Raw genomic sequence first — 21,389 nt, 5'->3', positions numbered from 1 at the left:
TGAACCAATAAGCTTCAGTTCGGTCTGATTTCACCGGTTCGGTTCATATTATGCACATGAAATCCGTACTATTCGCATCAGAGTAGATTCCAATCTGACGGTTGTAAAACATTCTCTCTTTTGAATCACGTTTCTTCAGATACAGGAGACCCGTACTTTCAACGGTAAAATACGCGCCAAAAACAAACCGTGTGAAAGGATATCTTTCCCTGTGTAGGAAAGTCGGGCACACGTGTCCGAAAGATTCCCTTTATAGACAAAATTTGGTATCATGAAATTACAATATCACCCCTCTAAGAACACGTGGTGACAATTGTGGGAGAGTTGGATAGAGCGATTGACAAAGCGATTGCCTGCGACTTGACTCGACTCGCCTCGACTCGCCTCGACTCTATTTATATATCCGAAAACCATCAAAAGCCCCAAAGGAGTAGAGTGGGCATTGTAGGGTTTAGTGCGAAAACAGAGACACATTGAAGAGGAAGGGAGTCTCGAGCCTCGAGCCTCGGCTGTGGCGGCTGGACTCAGTTTCTCTAAGGAGACGAAATCTGAAACCTTTCTAAACTCAAATCTTCACAGTTCCAATGATAGAAAGCTTGATCTGCACCTCAGAAATGAAGAAACCTGGAGATGGGTTATCTGTTTCTGTTTCTTCCTCACCTTCTTCTAATGGAACTCTGTTTCAGAGGAGGATCGATTTTCATCCAGCGCGGAAGCCTTTCACTGGTTTTAGTAATGGTACTGGAGATTTCCATATTGAGACTTTGAATCCTAGCTCGGATTCTCAGAGATCCGCTTCCCAAATGGCTGTTACGTTGGCTTCGGTGGGGAAGAAATCAGAGGGAGGTGATTTTTTTGAGATTGGGTTGGATCCGGAACTTATTTCTGGGGCTACGCTTCGAAGAATCGTGAGTTGTTTCATTGGTTTTTTCGTTAATTTGATTCTACTTTTAAGAATTTGGGTTTGGGATTCACTTTCATCGCAAACCGATAAAGTGAATTTCCATGTGTCATAGTTTATTCAAGTACTGCAATAAGTTTAGGTTATCTATGTTGATCCATTGTGGGATACTATCGTCGGTTTTAGCTTGTTTGCCTCGTTATTATTCAAGTTGCTTACTTTCTCATTACCTTTGTTTCCCTGCTCACCGATCAAAGAATAACAAAAGGTAGAAGTTCAAATCGCTTTCGTATGAATTAATAGAATATTTTTGCAGGGTGCTGGTTTGGAAAATCTGGGGAATACTTGTTTTCTGAATTCAGTATTGCAATGCCTAACATATACAGAGCCCTTTGCTGCATATTTGCAGAGCGGGAAGCATCAGTCTTCATGTGAGTCTCTCTCCCCCTCTCCACATGCTGTCGGACGAAAAGATGAATTTTTCCTTCTGTTTAATTTGTCAAATTCTTCCCCTGGAATTAGTAAGATGTTGTAGATTTAAATGTCAAAGTATGATAAGTAAATGCTCTTTTTATTGCTCTGATGAAATCACAGTGTGTTCCAACGAGTGCGAATGTGACGTTACTGCTTTAGTTTTGCTATTTGTCAGAGGCCTGTAGATTACAGTCCTTTGGCAAATAGAAGAAGTTAGTTCCCTAGAGAGATGGAAATATGAAAAAGGGTGGGGGGAGTTGGGTCAATTATACTATTTATCATCTTTACCATTTTCATAAATTTAACTTGATCATAGTTACATGTGGACTTATAGTCTGCTAGAATTCCATTGGTTGGAATTAGTATTACTTCATCTGTTGCTTTTCAAAATATACATGACCTAGATATAATATATTTTATTGGAACTATTTTCTGTGTTTTTGTCAACTAACTTCTGAAAATTGTCTGACAACTGATAAGGACCATTAGGGAAAGCAATAACTGTTTGTGTGAATGAACACCATGATAGTGGGTTTAGTGAACATCTTCAGCGACGAGACAAGTAAATTTTGGTTTAGTGAACATCTTCAGTTAGGAGACAAGTAAAAATTTTGGTTTAGTGAACATCTAAGTAGATTTTATTTAAAATTTAAATTGGAATTCTATTTTAAGGTAAAGCAAATGTTGCCACATACTTCGGCATGTAAGTTGTTTACCTAGCTAAACATAATGTTTCTCTAGGAATTTCTTTTAAGGCATCAATTGTATAATTCTTTTTGATGAATAACCGATTGGTTTTATTGACAATGAGAAAGGAAGAGAGATACACCAAGGGAGGCCATTAAGGAGTGTTCTAACACAAAACCGTATCTGGAAAAAAAAAAAAACTTGAACCCACGAATGGCATTACAATTGTCAAGGATAAGAGCGCCAAAGCATATCTGGACCACAGATGGGCTCAACTAGCCTGTGCATATGAGCTCACTATAACAACAGAGCAATAAACAAGCACTAAAATAAAAATCCATCAAATTCAGATCAAGTAAGTGAGATTCTGTGGCCAGAAAAGAATTCAGAGTTCTTGAACGTATAAGGTGAACACAAGTAGATACTGCAATCAAAATTGATCAGACATAGAATGTATAAATGCTTTGCCAGATTTTGAAAGGCAATGTTTCTTGGTAATGAGTTCACTACAATCTTCAGAACCAATTTTTTTTTTTTTTTTTGGGCATGTTGATTGTCAAGAATAGATTCTAGAATGAAAAAAATTTAAAGGTTTAGACGTTTAGTACATTTAGTAATAAAATCTAAAACTAAAGAGGGATTTATCATTGAGTGGAAATCAGGAGAATAAAGCTGAATTATAGGCAAACCCAAGTAGGGGCTTTGCTAAAGGAAAGGAGTTGATTGAATTTTCTAGATTCAAGAGTTGAATGAATCTATCAAATCATAGCGGAATTATCAATTAAGTGAGTGAAACTTATCAGTTTGCTTTGAACCTACAAAAAGATTTTATCCAAAAGACTGTAAATCAGAATCTGACTTCTCTTTTGAAGTGCAGTAGCTGAGACATAATGAAGAAACTAGTCAAACAGTGAACTGATTATGTGAAGAAGGCTGACCAAACAGTTTAGCATGGGGTCCTTTGTCGTTAATTAAAAATCTCTAAATCATTTATATAAACTTGAAAAAGGCAATCATATCATGTCTTACATCTATATGTAAGACATGATTGGAAGCTTCTTTGCCCTAATCTAACTCAAAACTTCCAATTATACCAGAAATACAAAATTAATTAATATAAAAAAGTTACACAGGTAAAATGTTTGGGCATTTCCACTTCTCAAGGATTATCTGTTTTGATTGGGGGAGATGTGTCATTGCTAATCAAGGACTTGTCTTCTAGCTTTGGGGACCTTGGAAAAATATCTGCATCACATAATAAGAGCCAGATGTCTTTGCTCTGCTGGAAATGTGTCTCTTGTCTTGGGGATGAGTTCTGCTAATAGCCTGGGTGATGAATCAGTATGGTCCATTGTGACTAGACAGCATATGTATAAAGGGCCTTATCACATATTTTATTGTTTCCTTGGGGTCTGCTGGTCCTTTGGACAGTTAGTTGTTTGTTGTTGTTATTGTTGTTTTATTACTGCGTTTTTTGTTCCCTTATTAAAATGGAAGTCATTACTTAGGCCCCCCCAAAAAAAAAAAAATCTCATAGAGGAACGCCAAAATACCTCCGCACAGCTAGCCTAGTTTGACATTAATTCAAGTGCTATTTCAACTAGGACTACTATATGATAATATGACATTTAATATTTTTTACTTCGATGGAAATCCAAATCCTTACATCGACGGACTCAAACTACTAAACAAGAAAAGAAACAAAAGACCTACATTTTGGACAAAACAGTTTCAGCTTTTGTGGGCTTGAAAATGATTTCCAGCCCTACTATTTCCACCATGTGGAAGTATGATTGACGTCATGTCAAATTTAGGGGCCTATCTCAACTGTATAGTGATATTTTATAAGGCTATTCCACTTTTCCCGTCACCTGTCCGAAAGCAATTTTAAAAGCCTGATTGCTATCCCTGATGAAGTCAGATTCAAATAAAAATCAATACACCACAAGATTATGATGTGGACAACTTGTCCACCATATTTGAGTGCTAATTGAACTGCCACAGACAGATATATTTGTGGAGAGGGGCTGGACGGTGGCCTCCAATCCTGTGGCCCATGGTCTGCATCACTGAGAAATAGATCCAATAACTGGTAATCGCTGACTGAGCATCTATCCAGGAGCTGGAATTACTGAGCAAGAAACTGTCAAATTGAGCTTTGCTACACATATAGTAGGGGAATCCTAGTGTAAGATCTGCTGTATCATATAGTGTGATGATGAAAGCAAACAATTCCCAATGAATGATATTTCTTGGGACTTGCATGGCAGATCTGATTCTAGTGCCTCAATGTGCAACTGTGGTCTGCTTATTCTCATAAGACAATTCATGTTAAGAACTTAACTGAAATTTAATTTGATGCACTTTTTGCATGACATGTTTGACCCCAAAGGATTATGAATTTTGCTTCCTGGTTATCTTGTTTCTTATCCCTTACTATCAAATTCAACTCCGTGAAAAGCATATTGTCTTCCTAACAACTTGGGTTTGGCATTATGGCCTGTTGGACCAAAAAGCACTTGACCCAAATATCAGACTTACCTACAAGTTCATAAATGCAAAGAGCCGGGGACCACTTATGTATGGGCCTTATTTGGGATTTCAATTTGTGCAATTTACTTCTAAAGAAAAGAAGGAAAATTATTGTTCAACAGAAGAATTATAAATATGACATCAAATATATGTGTATCAAATAAGAAGGTAAAGTAGTCTGTGTGCTCTAACGGCATTGATCTGCTAATGGTCACATTATTAGTTTCTTAGTGTTTCTGATGGAAATATAATTCTTTTGTTCTTAAGTTGGTACTTTAATAGTGAACTTCTTTTAACAGTTTAAGTAGGACATACTTTGGACTTCTGTATTTCTTTCTGATACTTTAATGTAGGTGAAAGTTTTCCTTCACCCGTAGAGAAGGAAGAATACCTTCACCATGGGTGAAGTGACCTAATGATTGGATTCTTGGGTCATCATTTCACTCCCATCCATATTGATGGAGTAGAAACTACCCTCCCCTTCGGCCATCTGATGTTACTGACGACCATGGTGAAGAAGTTCCTCTTTCACCATGGGGGAAGGGAAATTCGGTCCTATTATGTGTGTTGCATTGTTGATGCATTTATAACTTAAAATTAAGATGTTTCCAGGTCTGCCTGTTAGGTGCTCTCAGATTCTTTAATATTATTTCTATGAAACAACCATTTTCAAAGGGTGATGAAGAGTTTTGATCTTATCTTCATTAATGAAACAAAATGTTATCTTAATTTGATCTCTTTCATTTTCTTCTAAAAGTCTTGTGAAAATGTTGCAAATTGCATGCTCACTACCCATTTCATTTGTGCTAATTCTGTTTCGGTTAATGTTTGAAGGTCACACTGCTGGATTTTGTGCAATGTGTGCCATCCAGGATCATGTTAGGCGTGCTCTGCAATCCAGTGGGAGAATAGTAGCCCCAAAACATCTCGTGATGAACTTGCGGTGTATCCTAATACTGAATGATTCACATTTCAGGACTTCAGTTTGAAACACCATGCTAGCCTCCTTATTCCTTGTTCAAAGAGCGTATTGTTTTATTTAGCGGCAGTGGTGGTTATTAGGGTTATGTTAGTTAAGAAGTTGTGCACAAATTAAATACACTTTTAGAAGAAATGTGCATCATGCTGGACAATTGAATAATGAGCTAAAACATATGATTACGGGAGAATCTGAAAATGTGAAAGCAATATCTGGATTCTCTATCTGTAGTCTTTGGCCTTCCGGGATCATGGGACATATAGAGATTGAGTGGGGCCTTGATACAGGTCTCCTTGGATTCAATGTATTGCGGGTTCAGCTTCTGCAGTGGCTTAGACCCTCCCTTTGTTTAATGGGTGGTCAGTTTCCTTGGCATCAATTCTCTCCAGATTGTGGAGATTTAGTAAATGTGGTCACTGAATTTTTATTTGGAATGAGGGATTCCCGAAGTCTCTCTTGTTGCATCGAAAGTGGCTTGAATCCCTGGCATGTGCCATCAACACCTTATTATAGTCGATAACAATTCCAGTCTGTGGCCTTGTGGATGAGCTGACTAATTCTGGGTTGTAAGAGTGTCTGTCCATGGGTCCCTCTATCCTGACTTCATTCTTTCTTCTCATCTTTTCTCTCCTTCCTTTTTCACCCGTCCCAGATCTCTCAACTATGTTTTGATTGTCAGAATCGAGGTTATGCTGGTATTGATTCCTTTTCATGTGTCACCATACACAAACTCCTATTGTCTGTACTCTGTACCAACATCCTGTATCAAAATAACTTCATGCTTGTTGTTTTTACACAATTTGCCAAACTGCCCATTATGATTTTGGGTTGCCTAATTGCACGAAAAAATTTAAATTTCTCTGCACCTTCTTCAACCCAAATTTGTCTGTCCTTTCTTTCCAAGCTTTCCCTTTTCCCCTGTTCATTATTTGGGTCATGCTTTGGATGGTGGGCATTTCCAAACGAGATGTGGGTTTGACTGAAACTCAACACAATGGAATCCAAGCCATTGCGACCCTTATACCTTGACAGTGGCACAATAGTTCTCTTTATCAACAAGTGCTTCTCTTCTTCTACCTGTTCCTCTTTTCGTTTTCATATGTTTTAGTGTTTCTTAAATTTTAGATGCAACATTTCTCTCTGCTATCCCAGCCTGCAGTTTGTTATTCTTGACAAAATGGTCAGGCATATCTAGGAATTTTCGTAATGCTAGACAGGAGGATGCACATGAGTATATGGTTAACTTGCTGGAATCAATGCACAAGTGCTGCTTGCCTTCTGGGGTGCCAAGTGAATCCCCTAGTGCTTATGATAAAAGCTTGGTTCACAAGATCTTTGGTGGTCGTCTCAGGAGTCAGGTAGTTCTCCACACCCTTAGAGACAATACTCGTGATCTTTAACTTGAATCACCCCAACTAAGTTTTTCATTCATAATTTGTTTGTTGCTCTTTTACTAGGTGAAATGCATGCAATGTTCTTACAGCTCCAACACATTTGATCCATTCTTGGACTTAAGTCTTGAAATTGTCAAGGCAGATTCATTGCTTAAAGCACTTAGGCATTTCACAGCCATGGAGCAATTAGATGGAGGGGAGAGACAATACCAGTGTCAACGCTGCAAGCAAAAAGTCAGGGCTTACAAACAACTAACAGTTCATAAGGCCCCTTATGTCCTCACCATCCATCTGAAACGTTTTGGTTCACATATTCCTGGACAAAAGATTGACAAGAAAGTTCAGTTTGGACCTACATTGGACTTGAAGCCCTTTGTCAGTGGTAACTATGTGAGTAAATTTGTTTTCATTACCTTTTTTATTATCCCATGGATTTTCTTTGGTACAATCAGGATCCTGAAGCTACCATTGTGTGGATCCAAGGGCATATAACACTGACATGTGTTTCCCCTTAGGGTTGTCAGAACAACTGTCTAATGCTGCTCTGCTTTAACATACATTATGCCTGAATTCTAACTGAAATTATGTTCCTATTTTGTTGACTGTCGATGGTCCAAGGAAGTGTGCATGTTCAGAATGTCTGAGTGCTTTCTGACAAGTAGATATTTCCAATGGTTTCCATTGATTAGGGATCCATACTGTTCAGCTACAAGAAGCCGCTGCGGGGTACAGCGTGGGGGGGGGGGGGCTGTGATATGATGCAGGTTAGAGCTTAAAGACCTGGGGGTAGTCCTAAATGACTTGGGAAGAAGTGGTGGGAAATGACTAATGACTTTGGGTTGACAACAAACATGGCTTTAAACAGAGTTGAATGACGAAAATGGGGCTCTTTAGCGGTTGAAATTATTGGGGCATAGGCTTTGTTGAGTTGTGTCAAGTGTTCCACCTAGGGGTGTCAAACGGTTGGTTTGGCCTAGAGAGACCAAACCAAACCGCCAAGGAAACTTTTGTTTTCGGTCTGTTTTGATTTATTTCGGTTTTTCAGTATTGGCTTAATACTGGTTTAGAGTGGTTTGTTTTCGGGGTTGAACCACAATGAAACGTTGCTTTTATAACCCATAGCAAGGAAAGATTCGGTGAAAACACTTAAAATCATCTTCCCCAAGTCAAACAAGTAAACAATCAGGAATAAGGAAATTGATTTGATGTGTTCGTTTTGTAATCGGAACAAAGTGGAGTAAATTGTGAGGGGAAGAAAACCAATATTGAAATCAATGGATAAATCGAGTTTGTAGTGTAATCATTCTTAAAAATGAAATCATTTTTTATCATTATAAGGGGAAGATGACTAATATTTAAATCAATGGATATCTAATCATTGAGAAGATAACTAATATTGAAACTAATATTGAAATCACAAAATGAAACCATCAAATCATTCATTTACTTGTCCAACTAATTTCGTATAGTGACCAAGGAGATCAATGAAAGCATTGTTACAAATCAAATTCCCTGTTCATAACCACATACTCATTTCTTTGTACCAATTCCTCTTACAACCAGAAATCTTCACTAATATTGAAATCAATGGATGATCAATTCATCTATTCATAACCTCACACTCAATGATTTTTTTGTCGGTTTCATTTGGTTCGGTTTTCAGTCTGGAATCTGGATATCGGTCAGTTCGCTGCAGTCCAGTTTTCTGCCGGTCCTGTCATACCCTAGTTCAAAACCAGTCTGATAATGATCAGTTCTATTTGGTCCGCTTTTTTTTTTTTGTTGTTGTTGTTGTTGTTGTTGTTGTCGTCTTACCAGTTCATGTTAGGTTGTTGTCGTCTTACCAGTTCATGTTAGGTTTTGACACCCCTAGTTCCACCTATATGATTATACTTCAAAACAGTAAATTTTTTTCCCAGAGATTTCTACTTTCCATTCTTTCCATGATGATATATTGCTTATACTGTTAATCTCTCACACTTCACAGGAAGGAGAACTGAAGTATACTCTTTATGGAGTTCTGGTTCATGCCGGATGGAGTACTCACTCCGGCCACTATTACTGCTTTGTTCGCACATCAAGCGGAATGTGGTATTCTCTTGATGACAATCGGGTATAGATTTAAATTGTAATTTATGTTGTCCATCACTATCTCATTATATTTTCTTTGGGAGTACCTTTATAATCTAATTCTTCTTGGTGGAGACTTTCAGGTTGTTCAGGTAAGCGAGAGGACAGTGTTGGAGCAGAAGGCCTACATGTTGTTCTATGTTCGTGATAGGAGAAGCCTTGTGCCGAAGAAACCAGTTGATGGTTTTCACAAAGAAAACATGGTATCAAATATCATTGAAAACAGAGAATGGCCTAATTCTGCCTTCAGTCTTAAGGAAACAGTTCAAAATGTGCTGATTGAGAAAAGATCATGTGGTATGGATTATTCTGGTACTGCTTTTCAAAGAGATGCATTAAATGGTAGTGCAGTGAAGGGGCCTTTCCTAAAAGAATCGTCTGTTAAATCTAATGGTCTGGTTGTGCCAGAAGGTCTTGTTGTATCAAAAGACTGTGAGATGCCTTTGTCTAAGGAGAATTTGTCGAAAAATCCAATGAAGGGGCTATCTGTTTCAAACCCTATCACCAGTGGGCACCTCGAGTCGGGAATCGTGCTACAATCTGCTCAATCATCAGTAAAATGCAATAGTACTGCTGCTCATTCAAATGATGTCATTATTCCACCTTGTGGTGACAAAATTAATGGAGCTAGGAGCGAAGGCTCCGAGAAAGAGTTGTGTGTCCCAGTTGCTACACCATCTGATCATACTTTTGCTGGAACTTGTTTTCCCGAGAAACCCACCACAGACAATGTGGCAGACAAGGTAACTAGTTACTTCTTCCTCATTTCAAGGTCTAGGCCGATCTCTCTGTTCTTTTTACCCTATGGTTGGGGATTTGGTTTTCTTCTTATTTTGATTTATTCCTCATTAATGTTATTCCAGATTGGTGTTATGAATGAGAAAGAAGTGGGCAAAGCAACACCTGAGCTGGGTGGTGATAAAAAGTCTGAGAAAGTAAATGCCATTAGACTGTCAGATCCATCTACTGTGGTTAATAATCAGGTAAATTTGTTTGACATATTTGGAACCTGTAAAACTGCAAGTTTGATTGGTTAGTCAAACTTTAATAGGAGTGATTGTTTTGGCCTTTCAGATTAGAGTTCTCTCCAGTGAGATGGGCCCTAGTGATTCACAATGTCTAAAGACAGGAAAGAATGATCCTAAATCAATAGAACTTGGTTGGGTGGAGAAATCTAGGAAATCAAACAAGATTAATGGACATATCCAGAAGGAAGATCATGATCACCAGCACCACCGGAAGGTGACCAAGACAAAGAAGAAACTTCAGAAGTGTCAGGTTGGTAGAATGTTTCTTGGCTCGAACCTACTTTTCAGGACATCTTTGACCCTGAGGAAGAGAAAGAAACACAAAAGAAGCAAACACCGCAATGTAGTGCTCAGGGGTTTCACTCAAGAAGACTTGTTGGATGAAAATTGCATCTCAGTAGATCCTGGGCCATCTACATCAGAGAAGACCATTATGCTTTCCCTTGATTCAGCTTGTGTACGAAAGAAGAAGTCGAGGTCTGATGCAAACAAAGCAAATGGTCATGCGACTAAGAAGAATTCCAGAGTTGCCAATGGGAATTTCTGTACCAACAATATAGATGGAGATCACAGAGAGAGAAGTGACCAGAACAATGCTGAGCTTGCAACAAATGAATCACCACAGAAGAGTGTGAGCCTAATCCCAGCAGCAAATAATGTAGGAACTAGAGAAACTGATGGCTTAGAAGATCAGAAGACTTTGGTTCAGAGTCAATTGAGAAGTATGCTTATGAGAGGTTTTAACGAGACCACCAGTGAGTTTCTTTTGGAATTCCTTTCCCTGCTCTTATAATTCTTGAGAAATACTTGGGACTTCTCTTATATCATTAACAGCTGTTGAACTCTCCAGTTCTAATATTCCTTGCATTCCATTGAGGTCTTCTTCACCGAAAAAAGGGGGGGGGTAGTCGTAGACTGCATTTATTCCTATTTTTTAGACAGTAATTATCACTTGATTTACTTAATTTTGTATGAAATTCACCTATGTTCATGTTCTAGTAAGTGCTGGTTGCAAACTATTGTCCCCCATGTATGAGCTAGGTCGAAATGGAGCTGCTCACACAGAAGTGTCATTTATAGTTTCGTACTAATTTATGCTTCCTGACTTGCTTCACTTTGTTTATCTAGTTGCACGTTGGGATGAGATAGAATTGCCTACATCACAGATTCTAGGATCAAGCAGCAGACACAGTGTCAACATCGGTTATGTAGCAGATGAATGGTGAGTTGCTCCATGACACTATTTTTATTTATTTATTTATTTTTGTACGAGATTTTGTTTTCTGAAAGTATGGAACTATGATGATGTCGTGGGCCCTAGGTCTCAGCTTCATATAAATCCTGAAAGTATTATGATGCTGTATTACTCAGGTTTTTAGGAATCGGTATCATATTGCCCGATCCTTATGGTATTGGAAGGCACTGATATGATACCGGATCGGTGATATGGTACTAGCAGAGGCTAAAATGGTAAAACTTTGGTACTGTGTTGGTATCTTTGAGGGCAAAAATGTCTGATACAGCCGATACCCGGTAACTGGCCGATACCCGGTCCGATACCATGAACTGATTCCCTGATAATTCTAGACTGCGCTCTAGCTTTGGGGATTTCAAGAGTGACCCTTTGTTTGACGGGTCCAATAAGACGCATAAAATTCCCTTCAAATGTCGTGGGCACTTGGGACATCCTTTTTTTAAATAGGGAGCACATATTATATACAAGTTGAAAGCGAGGTTCAATCCTAAGATCTGGCTACAACTAGCTGGGCCCCATGCTAGCTTTGATGCTTGCACCATCACCCTTTGACAAAGTTATGTAAACTTTTTTGTGATATGAAGTTTTGTAAACTTGAAACATGTTTTGCCTGTGGTAAAGTGTATGAAATTAGTTAACATCATCATCATTATTGTTATTAATATTTTGGGCTAGAGATCGCTGCCTGGTCGCCCGGCCCTTGCACGATGAGAACATGCGCAGGAGCATAAATATGTATGGGATTTTTAATCCACATGGGTGGGGTGGTATTTTCACGCGGTCCTTTTTTGAATGAAATTGAACTTAATATGTACCTCAAACTGGTTACATTCTGCATTGCAACCATGGCATCGTAGCCCATAGGTGTGACCACAAACACAAAATCTATTTTGCCTGATGCTTGCAAAGGAGTGTCAGATATTTTGCTCCTTTTTATTATTATACTGCAGTAGCATTCGTCTAGGGGTATATGGGTTGGCTACTTGGCTTTCCCATTGTGAAGCAGACCTTTGGGTAGTTGCTTACTGAAGGAACTTGGTTACTGAAAGTCAATCCTTAAGTTATCTTCAAGGGTATTCACTAAAGTGACCCTCTGATTGTGCCGGAGATAATTGTGGCAAGAACCTTATGTCAATGAAATTGATCTACTGTTGATGTGGTGGAACTTGATAAACATTGATTAGTTGTTGCTTCCTTCATTTGGTTCATGCTGATTTTGCCTGTCTAATACAATTCATTACAGGGATGAAGAATATGATCGTGGGAAGAGAAAAAAGGTAAAAAGTAACAAGATAAGCTTTGAGGGACCCAACCCTTTCCAGGAAGTCGCTTCAATGAAGACACAACTGAAGAAAATAAAGATGGATCACACAAGATCTCGAAACCAACCTGTAAGGATATGAAGGAAGCTGTGTTGGCCTACTCCTAAATTTTACCATGTAGGTAGGAGTTAATGGCTGTGCGGCGGTGGAGATTGTAACTGTGAGAAGCTCAATTCAGTTTTCGGTTCTGTTGAAGCAATTGAATTTCCTGTTCTCTCCCTCCCCTTCCCTTTTTTTTCTTTTTTGCTTTTTATTCTTTGGAGAGGCAGTGCAAGGACACTTGGATTATTTAATTTATGTATGAAGAAATACATAAGCTGAGAGGGAGCTTTAGCTCCATTGTATTATCTTGAATCTTGTATCGGATCACCATCTTTATGAAACTAGTGAAGTTTGAAGCGATCTCTCACGTGAAACAAAGTCCTTATTAAGGAAAAGCTGTGTGTATTCACTTTGGGTCAGGATTTAAAAAAAAAAAAAAAAAAAAAAAGACAACAACAACAACAACAAAAAAACGAAGGGTGTACCTAGTGCAGAGGCTTGTGCCACTACGGTGTTTGGGGAGGGAGGGTTATAATGTATAGGCTCTTACCTTTTTTCCATGGAGAGGCTGTTTCTAGATTCAAACCTGCCATTATTAAGTTGCAGTAGACAGGTTTGCCCCCGAACTTTGGGCCAAAATAATCGGAGCTAAGTACTTCCCAAATTGTGATGTCTTACCTGCCTGATTTCAGTGAGAGGTTGCTCTTACATGGAAAAGTTTAACTTTGGACCAGGATTATCAGAGCAAAATAATAATCAAATAGTGATTTCTTACGAAGAGTTTAGGCAACATTGATATGCATTCATGGAATGTCAATAATGCATTCCAAAACATCATTTCCAAAGGAGTTTATACTTGATTGCTAACATGAACGGTGGGAGGAAGGATGTAAAATTGATGTAAAGAAAGATAATTGAAACTTCGCATTTGATTCGTGTTTGTATCAGTTTTTAGGAAATTCATTTTGGAGAAATTGATTTGTCGAAATTATGTAAATTATTCAAAAGATAATTGGACACACACACACACAACTATTTCAATTTCATATAATATCTATTTCATTTTAATTTTGAATACAAAAATATAATCAAATAATAGTTTAATAAATAATATTTATAATACTAAAATACGCTTATATAAGTTCATGGTACATAAAAAGTAATTAAACAAAAAGTTATATGGAAAAAAAAATGAGAACATCTATGATCTATATACTATCAATTAAGACACTTTAGCATCGATCCTACGGTGTAGTAGCCCTTCACCTTCTTGTTTTTTTTTCAAAACTTTGTTGCTCAACCTAGACAATGAGATCAGAGCTGCCCTCTCTCTCTCTCTCTCTAGATTCTTGACTTCATTCTCCAGTTTCCACTAAGGAAGTAAATTGATAATCGAAAATTCATATTTAATTTGTGTTCGAATCTGTTTTGGAGATTCTATATCAAGAAATCGATTTTCCAAACATTGTCTGTATACATTATAGAGTTAACGAATTAACGAAATACCAATATATAGATAGTGTTATATTCGGTTTGAATTCGATCAGTTTACATATTTAAATAGTTTATCTAGAGTGAGATGACTTTTTTGCCCCACGACTTCCATTCATGTAGTTCAAGATTTGGAGGGTAGCAATTGAAATTCTCTACTCCTGCTTCCCTCCCTCTCCATCCTCTTCTCCTTTTCGTGGAGCCATTAGGTAATGAGCCCTGGTGCTTCCTTTTTTATTTTTTTGATAGAGCTTCGGTTTCTTTCCCTCCTTTGGCTCTCTGAGTTTAAATTTGTAGAGACATGCTTTCCTCTTTTGGGTCTACATACATAGATAGAATGCGAAAGCGAAAAAGGAAGGAAGATGAAGATTGTATAGTCGTCGCTGGGTGAGGATTTTTCGCTCCTGGGTAGAGCGGAAGCAGGAGATTCGAATGGCCAATATCCTTGATCGTGACGACCGAGACTACAACAAGATGGATGGGGAAAGACGACGAAGAGGGTTCTCCGGCAATTCTTTGTGCCCTTCTCCGAGATGGGTTTTGTCTCGTTTCCTCTCTTATCTCAAGCGGAAGTCTAGAGAGTCAATCAATTCCAGAACCCGAGTAGTGTTGTCGGAGAGAAGAAGAGAGGATGATAGCAAATCAGTTGATGGGTCTTTGTTTCGATGTCTGATTGATGATGCGGAAGGCGAGTCATCATCGTCTCTGGTAGAAGAGTCTCCAAGAACTGAAATTGGTGACTCGTCGGGTGAGTTCCTGATCCTTCATCGGTTATTTTTACATTCCCCAACTGTTTATGAAGCTGTTTTCTACAAGTATTACTTTTGAAATTTGATGTGATGGTTGGTTGTTTTGATTCTGAATTTGCTCAAGTTATGCTTTGTTTTGTTCTGCATTCTAACTCCACCTAGCTCATATTCGTTTCTCTTTCCTTTTCTTTGGGTGTTTGAAGTTATCGATCTTTCGTTGTTGGTTATGATTGTCTGGGATTGAAACAGCATCGCCCCAACCAAAAGAGGGGGGGGGGGAGAGAGAGAGAGAGAGGGACGGAGTTTCAGAGTTGTGTTGAGCAACTCACTTAATCCCCAAGACCTGAATGGAGTCAAAACAAAATAGACTATATGGTCAACCCAAGGAGATCATAAGCTTTACAGTAAATATGATCTTGCCACTGGTAATAATGTTGATCTAAATGGATTATTATTATTATTATTTTCTATTTTTGATGAGCAAGCAAAACAATGTAATTTAACTAGAGCTTTTAGCTTCATCCCCATAAAAAGAGCTAAAAGAGCCAGGAGCAGACATAAAATGAGTCTGGGAGAAGTGGTGAGGAAAGACATGCATAGCTTAAGCATTGTATGAAGAATGATCTCAAATAGAGCTGATTGGAGGGTAAGGATCCATGTAGCTGGCACATTTAGTTGGGATAAGGCTGAGTAGTAGTTGTTGTTGTTGTTGTTGTATCTCATACAGTCATACATAGTGATTTTCAACAAAAGATTCTGCCTCCATCATGCTTCTGCTCGCACAAAAAATAAAATCCTAAATCTAAGTAAAGTAAATACATCCCAGTTAAAGTGACCTGAGAAACCACCCCACCAACTGGGCTGATCAAGGGAAGCATACAATGCTTTAAAAAGATAAGAGGAAGAGCGAGGAACAAGTAGAAGGAGAGAGAAAATAAACACATACATTCATTAGATGCTGCATCTCCAACAATTCACATCATGTGTAAATCAATTTTCATATGCATTGTCCAAGTGTTTGCCAAAAATCTAAATGTAAGTCCTCATGATTCAAACAACATGAAATTAACACTTTAATTTCAAAACCATTGGTTTTGTAACTCAAACTAACTTCTTGGGTTTTATGGACATATCTTGCAGAAGAGTTAAATATTGACCAATTACTAGAACCCTAAAAACCCATCATATGGGTCTGGGTTACATTCTATGGGACTGACAAATGTTTTACAAGGGTGTTGGCCCATTTACTGGTATGCTTTGGCACTCCTTTCTTGAAGTCTCGTCGCATTCTATCCCATATACTTACTGTTCTGTTCATCAGATCCAAGTGGTGTTTTGAAGGTTTCATCCTCTGTTGGAGACCTTCCATCGATTATAATTTCAGCCTCGTCTAATTGTTGGTTCTGCTACAAATTAGTAAGCTACTAAATCTATCCTTATTCCTTACTAATTTCATACCTGTGATCCTATCTTTCAATCTAACCAGAAGTTCGATGTGATATTTGGAGGGAAGTATCCAACCATCAATCCCTACTGTTGGTTGGTTTTAATTTGGTGCTGATTTTTCCAGCAGTTTGTTTGTTACTGGTTGCTGCTAAGTGTGCCTGTTTATTCCTCTTTTTACAACCATCGATCCAACCTTTGGATTCCCATCATCCATTCAACAAGAACTCGGGCTTGACCCGAGCCCTGGTTCCTTAACCATCAGTCCTCTTTGTTGCTGGCATGGTTGTTGAGGCGACCCAAGGCGTTGGAGTGGCGCTTAGGCGACAAGGAGCCTTTCTAGGTGTGCATTAATGATATATTTACAACAACAACAACAACAAAGCTTAGCCTTATCCCAACAATGAGGTCGGCTACATGGATCCGCAAGTATATGAAAAAAAAAAAAAACTCTTTGGGGCATCCCACTCACGACCCGTCTGCAACTCGAATCCTAGCCCTCCAGGCAGCTCTGTTAGATGTCATACTTGGGTGAAGACTTAACTTTTGCATGTCTCTACTAATTAACTCATCAATGGTCAATTTTGGTCTACCCCCAGCCCTTTTAGCTCCATTCATCTACATCTGGTCACTCCTCCGTACTGGGGCATCCAAGGGCCTCCTTTGGACATGCCCAAACCATCGTAGCCGACATTCTCTGAGCTTATCCTGCATAGAGGCAACTCCTAAATCCGATTTAACTTGGTCATTTTTTATCCTATCTCTCAGGGTTTTGCTGCACATCCATCTCAACATCATCATCTCAGCCACACTCAATTTATCTATGTTTCGCTTCTTGACAGCCCAACATTCTGCACCATACATATAGCAATGGTAATTCATATAATTATGGCTATATGCAACATAGAAGCCATATCAATGCAATATGATATAATTATGCTAGTACTTGCCTAATATGAGAAAATCAAAATATAATAAAAAAAATAGGTATAATATAGACATATTCACCGAAAAATAAAGCAATAAATATAAATCAATGTAAACTCATGTGAAGTGTCAACAAGGTGTGCTGTCGCCTTGGACCCGAGAAAGATCCTAGACGCCTAGGAGATGACTTGAGAACAATGGTTGCTGGAATTTATGTACTGCAGTCCTACTTGTGGGTTGGGGGCTGACTACTTGTTGGTAGGTCTTACCCCATTAATGGATGACTATTATATAATGTTTAAAGCATAGACATTCCTTGATGTATTTGACCGTATGATTAATGACTTTTTTTCTTCTTTTAAAAGTTGCCTAAACAACGCCCTGAGCAATGTCTTAAAGCAGGATGTCAAACCACTCAAGCTAAAGGTTTCATTGTATTTGCTGGATCAGTACCTATTTTGTTTGTAATAGAATAAGAGCACCCTTTCCATCTGTATTCTCCTACTCATTCACTAAACTATAGTTATTCAAAAAGTTATGTAATATATGGGAAAAGATTTTTTTGAACGTAGGTCATTTTGGAATGCAAATGGAACTATAAAGTGGAGATGGGTATCTTGATTGTGCGTTTTCAACAGTCACATCTTATCTTTTCCTATTTCCCTTTTCTTTGTTGAATGATACAGGAAGATTTACAAAGGAACTATCTTTCAACTTGGGTCTCGGAGTGGGTCTGGCTTTTCTCATTGCTGCAAGTAAAAGTGAATTCAAGAAGATGATGGAACTGCAAACACAAATGGAAATGCTTCTCAAAGAAATTAAAGATGGGATGCAAAGAAAAGATGTATGCTCTGTTGAATCTGAGTCGAATAATAATTTCTCTTGCTCCATGAGAGACTTCAATGAAGTCAGTTACACAGACTATAATCTTGCTATTCAAAATCATCAATCATCTAACCAGTCTCTGGAGGCTGAAATCACAATGGATTGCAATCAGTTTCCAAAATGTGATATACAGCGAAGAGAAGGATGTTCAGTGGGAATTGATCAGCTGGAAGCAGAACTTGAAGCTGAACTAGAACGTTTACAGTTCAGATTGCGTAGTGAGGATTCGCCAAAGAATATGCAGCCACAATGGGAAGAGGTATGGAGCATGCTGAGCATTGACCTTTTTTTCTCTTATTTCATAGCGGTATGTACAATTCAATAGTTAGCTCTTTATTGTTGTAATGGCGAATCATTAATTTTCTCTTTGTTGTTTTTTTAAATGGTGTGTATTTGTATCTGATTTATTTCCCTTATCATACAACCTTTTTGTGTATCTTCAGAAATCAAACTTGGGATATGATCACTACAATCAGCTTGATATTTAGCATTTATTTCAGATGTAGTCTAGCGACCATGTGAATAGTGGATACATTGTTCTGCTCTGTCTATTGCAATAGTCCATTTGTAGATGACCTTGCTGTTTTATTATTTCCTTACAAATTTCTCTACCTCTTTGCTGCATACATGCTGGGTTGATGCAAACCAATAAACTCCCTGTTCAATTATCTAAAGCTTTGTTGGTTTCCAGTTTAGTGGTATCGTTTCTATGTTGGCTGGTTTAGTCCTGGTTTTAAACTGTACTTAATTTTTTGTTGGTAGTTCAGGTATTTCGCTTTGGTCTTTAATGTACTTTTGTGATTGATGAGACATTTGGTTTAAAACCTATGAATTTGATGTTTCAAACAAAGAATTTTCTTACTGCATGTAATGCCATTCAACTTCTATCTTTTGATTTCTAAATATTAGAAAAGCCTTTCAAATCCTTTCCCATCCTGGACTCCTTTAATTGTAAGAAAATAGTCTTAAGTAATTCAAAAGTCAATTATTTTTAAGTCAAACATGAAATGACTCATAAAGGAAAAGAATATGGATAACCATAAGCTTAGAAACTTCCTGAAACTTCCATAAAATTGGGATTGGGCTAAAGAATATTATAGTATCGTGATCTTATACAGTCCATTGACATGGCATGCTGGATTGCTTCAGGGAGCGACCTGAATGCTTTTGTTATTAAAGCTTATTGTATTACAATCACATGAAGTTAAGTCTGAGACGGGATACACTGGGATCTGTCGAGTGGATGAGGTTCGTCACTATAGTAGTGACATGTGTGGAAGCAAAGGGTATTAAAGATAAAGGAGTGGACAGGTTCCTTACTGTAGGCACTAGACAGATGCTTTATGTTATTAAGAAGTCTTGGTCTTAAGAAGTCATTTTTCCACTCACTGTTCACAATGATTGATGTATAACTGTTTAAATCTTCCAAACTGCTAAATGTTGTTAAAAACAGATGGCTGTTGCGAATGATGACCTGAATGGAAACTGTTTTGAGAAAGTGGACGACTTTCAAGACTCAGATAGCAGTAAGCACCATGGAGTTTGTCCCTTGGAGCTTGAGAGGAGGTTGCATGAGCTACAGGAAGCAAGGCAGCAAGAGAAGATAGCAGAGCTCAGATTTGCTTTGGATTGTGCCAAGCACAATCTCCTTGAGAAAGAAATGGAGATCTCTAGGTGGAAGGAAGCTGCAAGACTCATTAATCAGCAAGTTCCACCAGAAGTGTCGTGCTTGTCAAGGTAAGCGGTGAGCTGCTCAAATCATCGCACATAGGAAAGTTCTTGACCTTATCTTCATGTATGTAAATGTTTCTTGGTCCCAGATGACTTTTTGATTCTTTTCCTTTTCTTTCTTCTTTTTTGTTTTTGCTTTTGACAACCTACGTTGTTGGGTATAGTATGCACAAATCAATGATGAAAAATGAGAAATACCCACATGGGGAAATTGAGAACGAGTTAGTGACAGTGACTTGGAAATATTATCTGTTCTAGCATGTCAATATACGAGTTTCAAGATATATGTTACAATGTATGTTTCATTGTTGTACTTGCACTCTTCCGCTTATTCTGATCGTGAAAACTGCATGTTGTATCCAATTGTTTGGTTGTATGATTAGTGAAAATCTTGGCGCTGTAAACCCAGGAAATGCTAATGGAGTGTTCATTAAAACTTAGTGAGACAGTTTATGTATCCATCAAGAGTTGGACCAGAGCCTAACTAATCTTGATATTATTAAACTGAAATTTCATGGACTACACTTTCCTTGCCTACAAGAACCAGATTTATAATGGGCCCATGGCATCACCTAACCACTGGCTAGTGTGGATGTTGCACAACCTGCAGGCATCCATGGGAGCATGAATTTACCCAAAAACAGAAGAAAAGGGAGCATGAAAGCCTTAAAATCTTTCCTAAATTTGTAATCTGAATGACCAAGCTGTCCACAGATCACTTCTTAAGTCTGTAACTCCCTCATATGGGTAGCAGGAAGTCTTGTGTTAGTGTAAGAATTAAAAGGACCAGGCTCACTACTTTAGATGCTAAAGCTAAGCTTGATAATTGCTTTTGTTTCCATTAAAAGCACACTAGGCACCAAGTCGCTGTGACAACGTCTTCTAGTGATAGTTAAACCTTCCATCCCCAAATTGAACATAAATTGGGAGATCGGATCTCCCTGTTGTAGTCCTGTCTGTGATTCAAATTTCCCAAAAGCCATTCCACTTATTTTTGTTGAGAATGAGACTGACTTGAGACACTCATGGATCAGTGCACACTATTTATCAAAGCTCTCCTGATTGACAATAAGAATTCCACTCCACACACAGTCGTAGGCTTTAGACATGTCAAGCTTGATTGTCATTGCTCCCATTTTTCCTTTCTTCATTCTAAGATAATGCCTTACTTCCTGTGCTAAGATGGTTATCTGTAATTTGCTTACTAGCTATAAAGGCTGACTGCTTTGGTGAAATCAGGGTAGGCATAATACATTACGTTGCACAGGCTGATGGGCCTATATTCTATTACCAGAACTGGATTCTGGCAGTTGGGGATCATTGCTAATGTTGTTTTGTTGGTATTAAGTGGCATGATCCCCAAGTTAAAGAAGGATGTTACCATCTGCGCTACATTATCCTTTATGCTTAAAAATCTTG

General features: G+C 38.2%; 2 protein-coding genes across 2 annotated transcripts; both read left to right on the top strand.

Annotated features, from left to right (window-relative positions):
• The first annotated feature begins 438 nt into the window (after positions 1-438).
• Positions 439-13,104, top strand: LOC122084103 (ubiquitin carboxyl-terminal hydrolase 23). Its single transcript, XM_042652167.1, has 11 exons — positions 439-908; positions 1,218-1,332; positions 5,429-5,539; positions 6,759-6,931; positions 7,031-7,357; positions 8,955-9,080; positions 9,181-9,840; positions 9,961-10,080; positions 10,172-10,880; positions 11,254-11,347; positions 12,624-13,104. Exons 1-11 carry the CDS (start codon positions 585-587, stop codon positions 12,781-12,783), a joined length of 2,919 nt encoding a protein of 972 aa, XP_042508101.1. The 5' UTR covers positions 439-584; the 3' UTR covers positions 12,784-13,104.
• Positions 13,105-14,372: 1,268 nt separating this feature from the next.
• LOC122083741 (protein POLAR LOCALIZATION DURING ASYMMETRIC DIVISION AND REDISTRIBUTION-like) lies at positions 14,373-20,283 on the top strand. Its single transcript, XM_042651626.1, has 3 exons — positions 14,373-14,983; positions 18,041-18,498; positions 19,693-20,283. The coding sequence occupies exons 1-3, from the start codon at positions 14,668-14,670 to the stop codon at positions 19,978-19,980; spliced, it is 1,062 nt and encodes a 353-aa protein (XP_042507560.1). The 5' UTR covers positions 14,373-14,667; the 3' UTR covers positions 19,981-20,283.
• The last annotated feature ends 1,106 nt before the right edge of the window (positions 20,284-21,389 follow it).

The sequence above is a fragment of the Macadamia integrifolia genome, chromosome 7 (assembly GCF_013358625.1).
Source record: "Macadamia integrifolia cultivar HAES 741 chromosome 7, SCU_Mint_v3, whole genome shotgun sequence".
Taxonomy (NCBI): Eukaryota; Viridiplantae; Streptophyta; class Magnoliopsida; order Proteales; family Proteaceae; genus Macadamia; species Macadamia integrifolia.
Note: the sequence above shows the minus strand (reverse complement) of the source record. Positions and strands in the feature narration are given on the sequence as shown.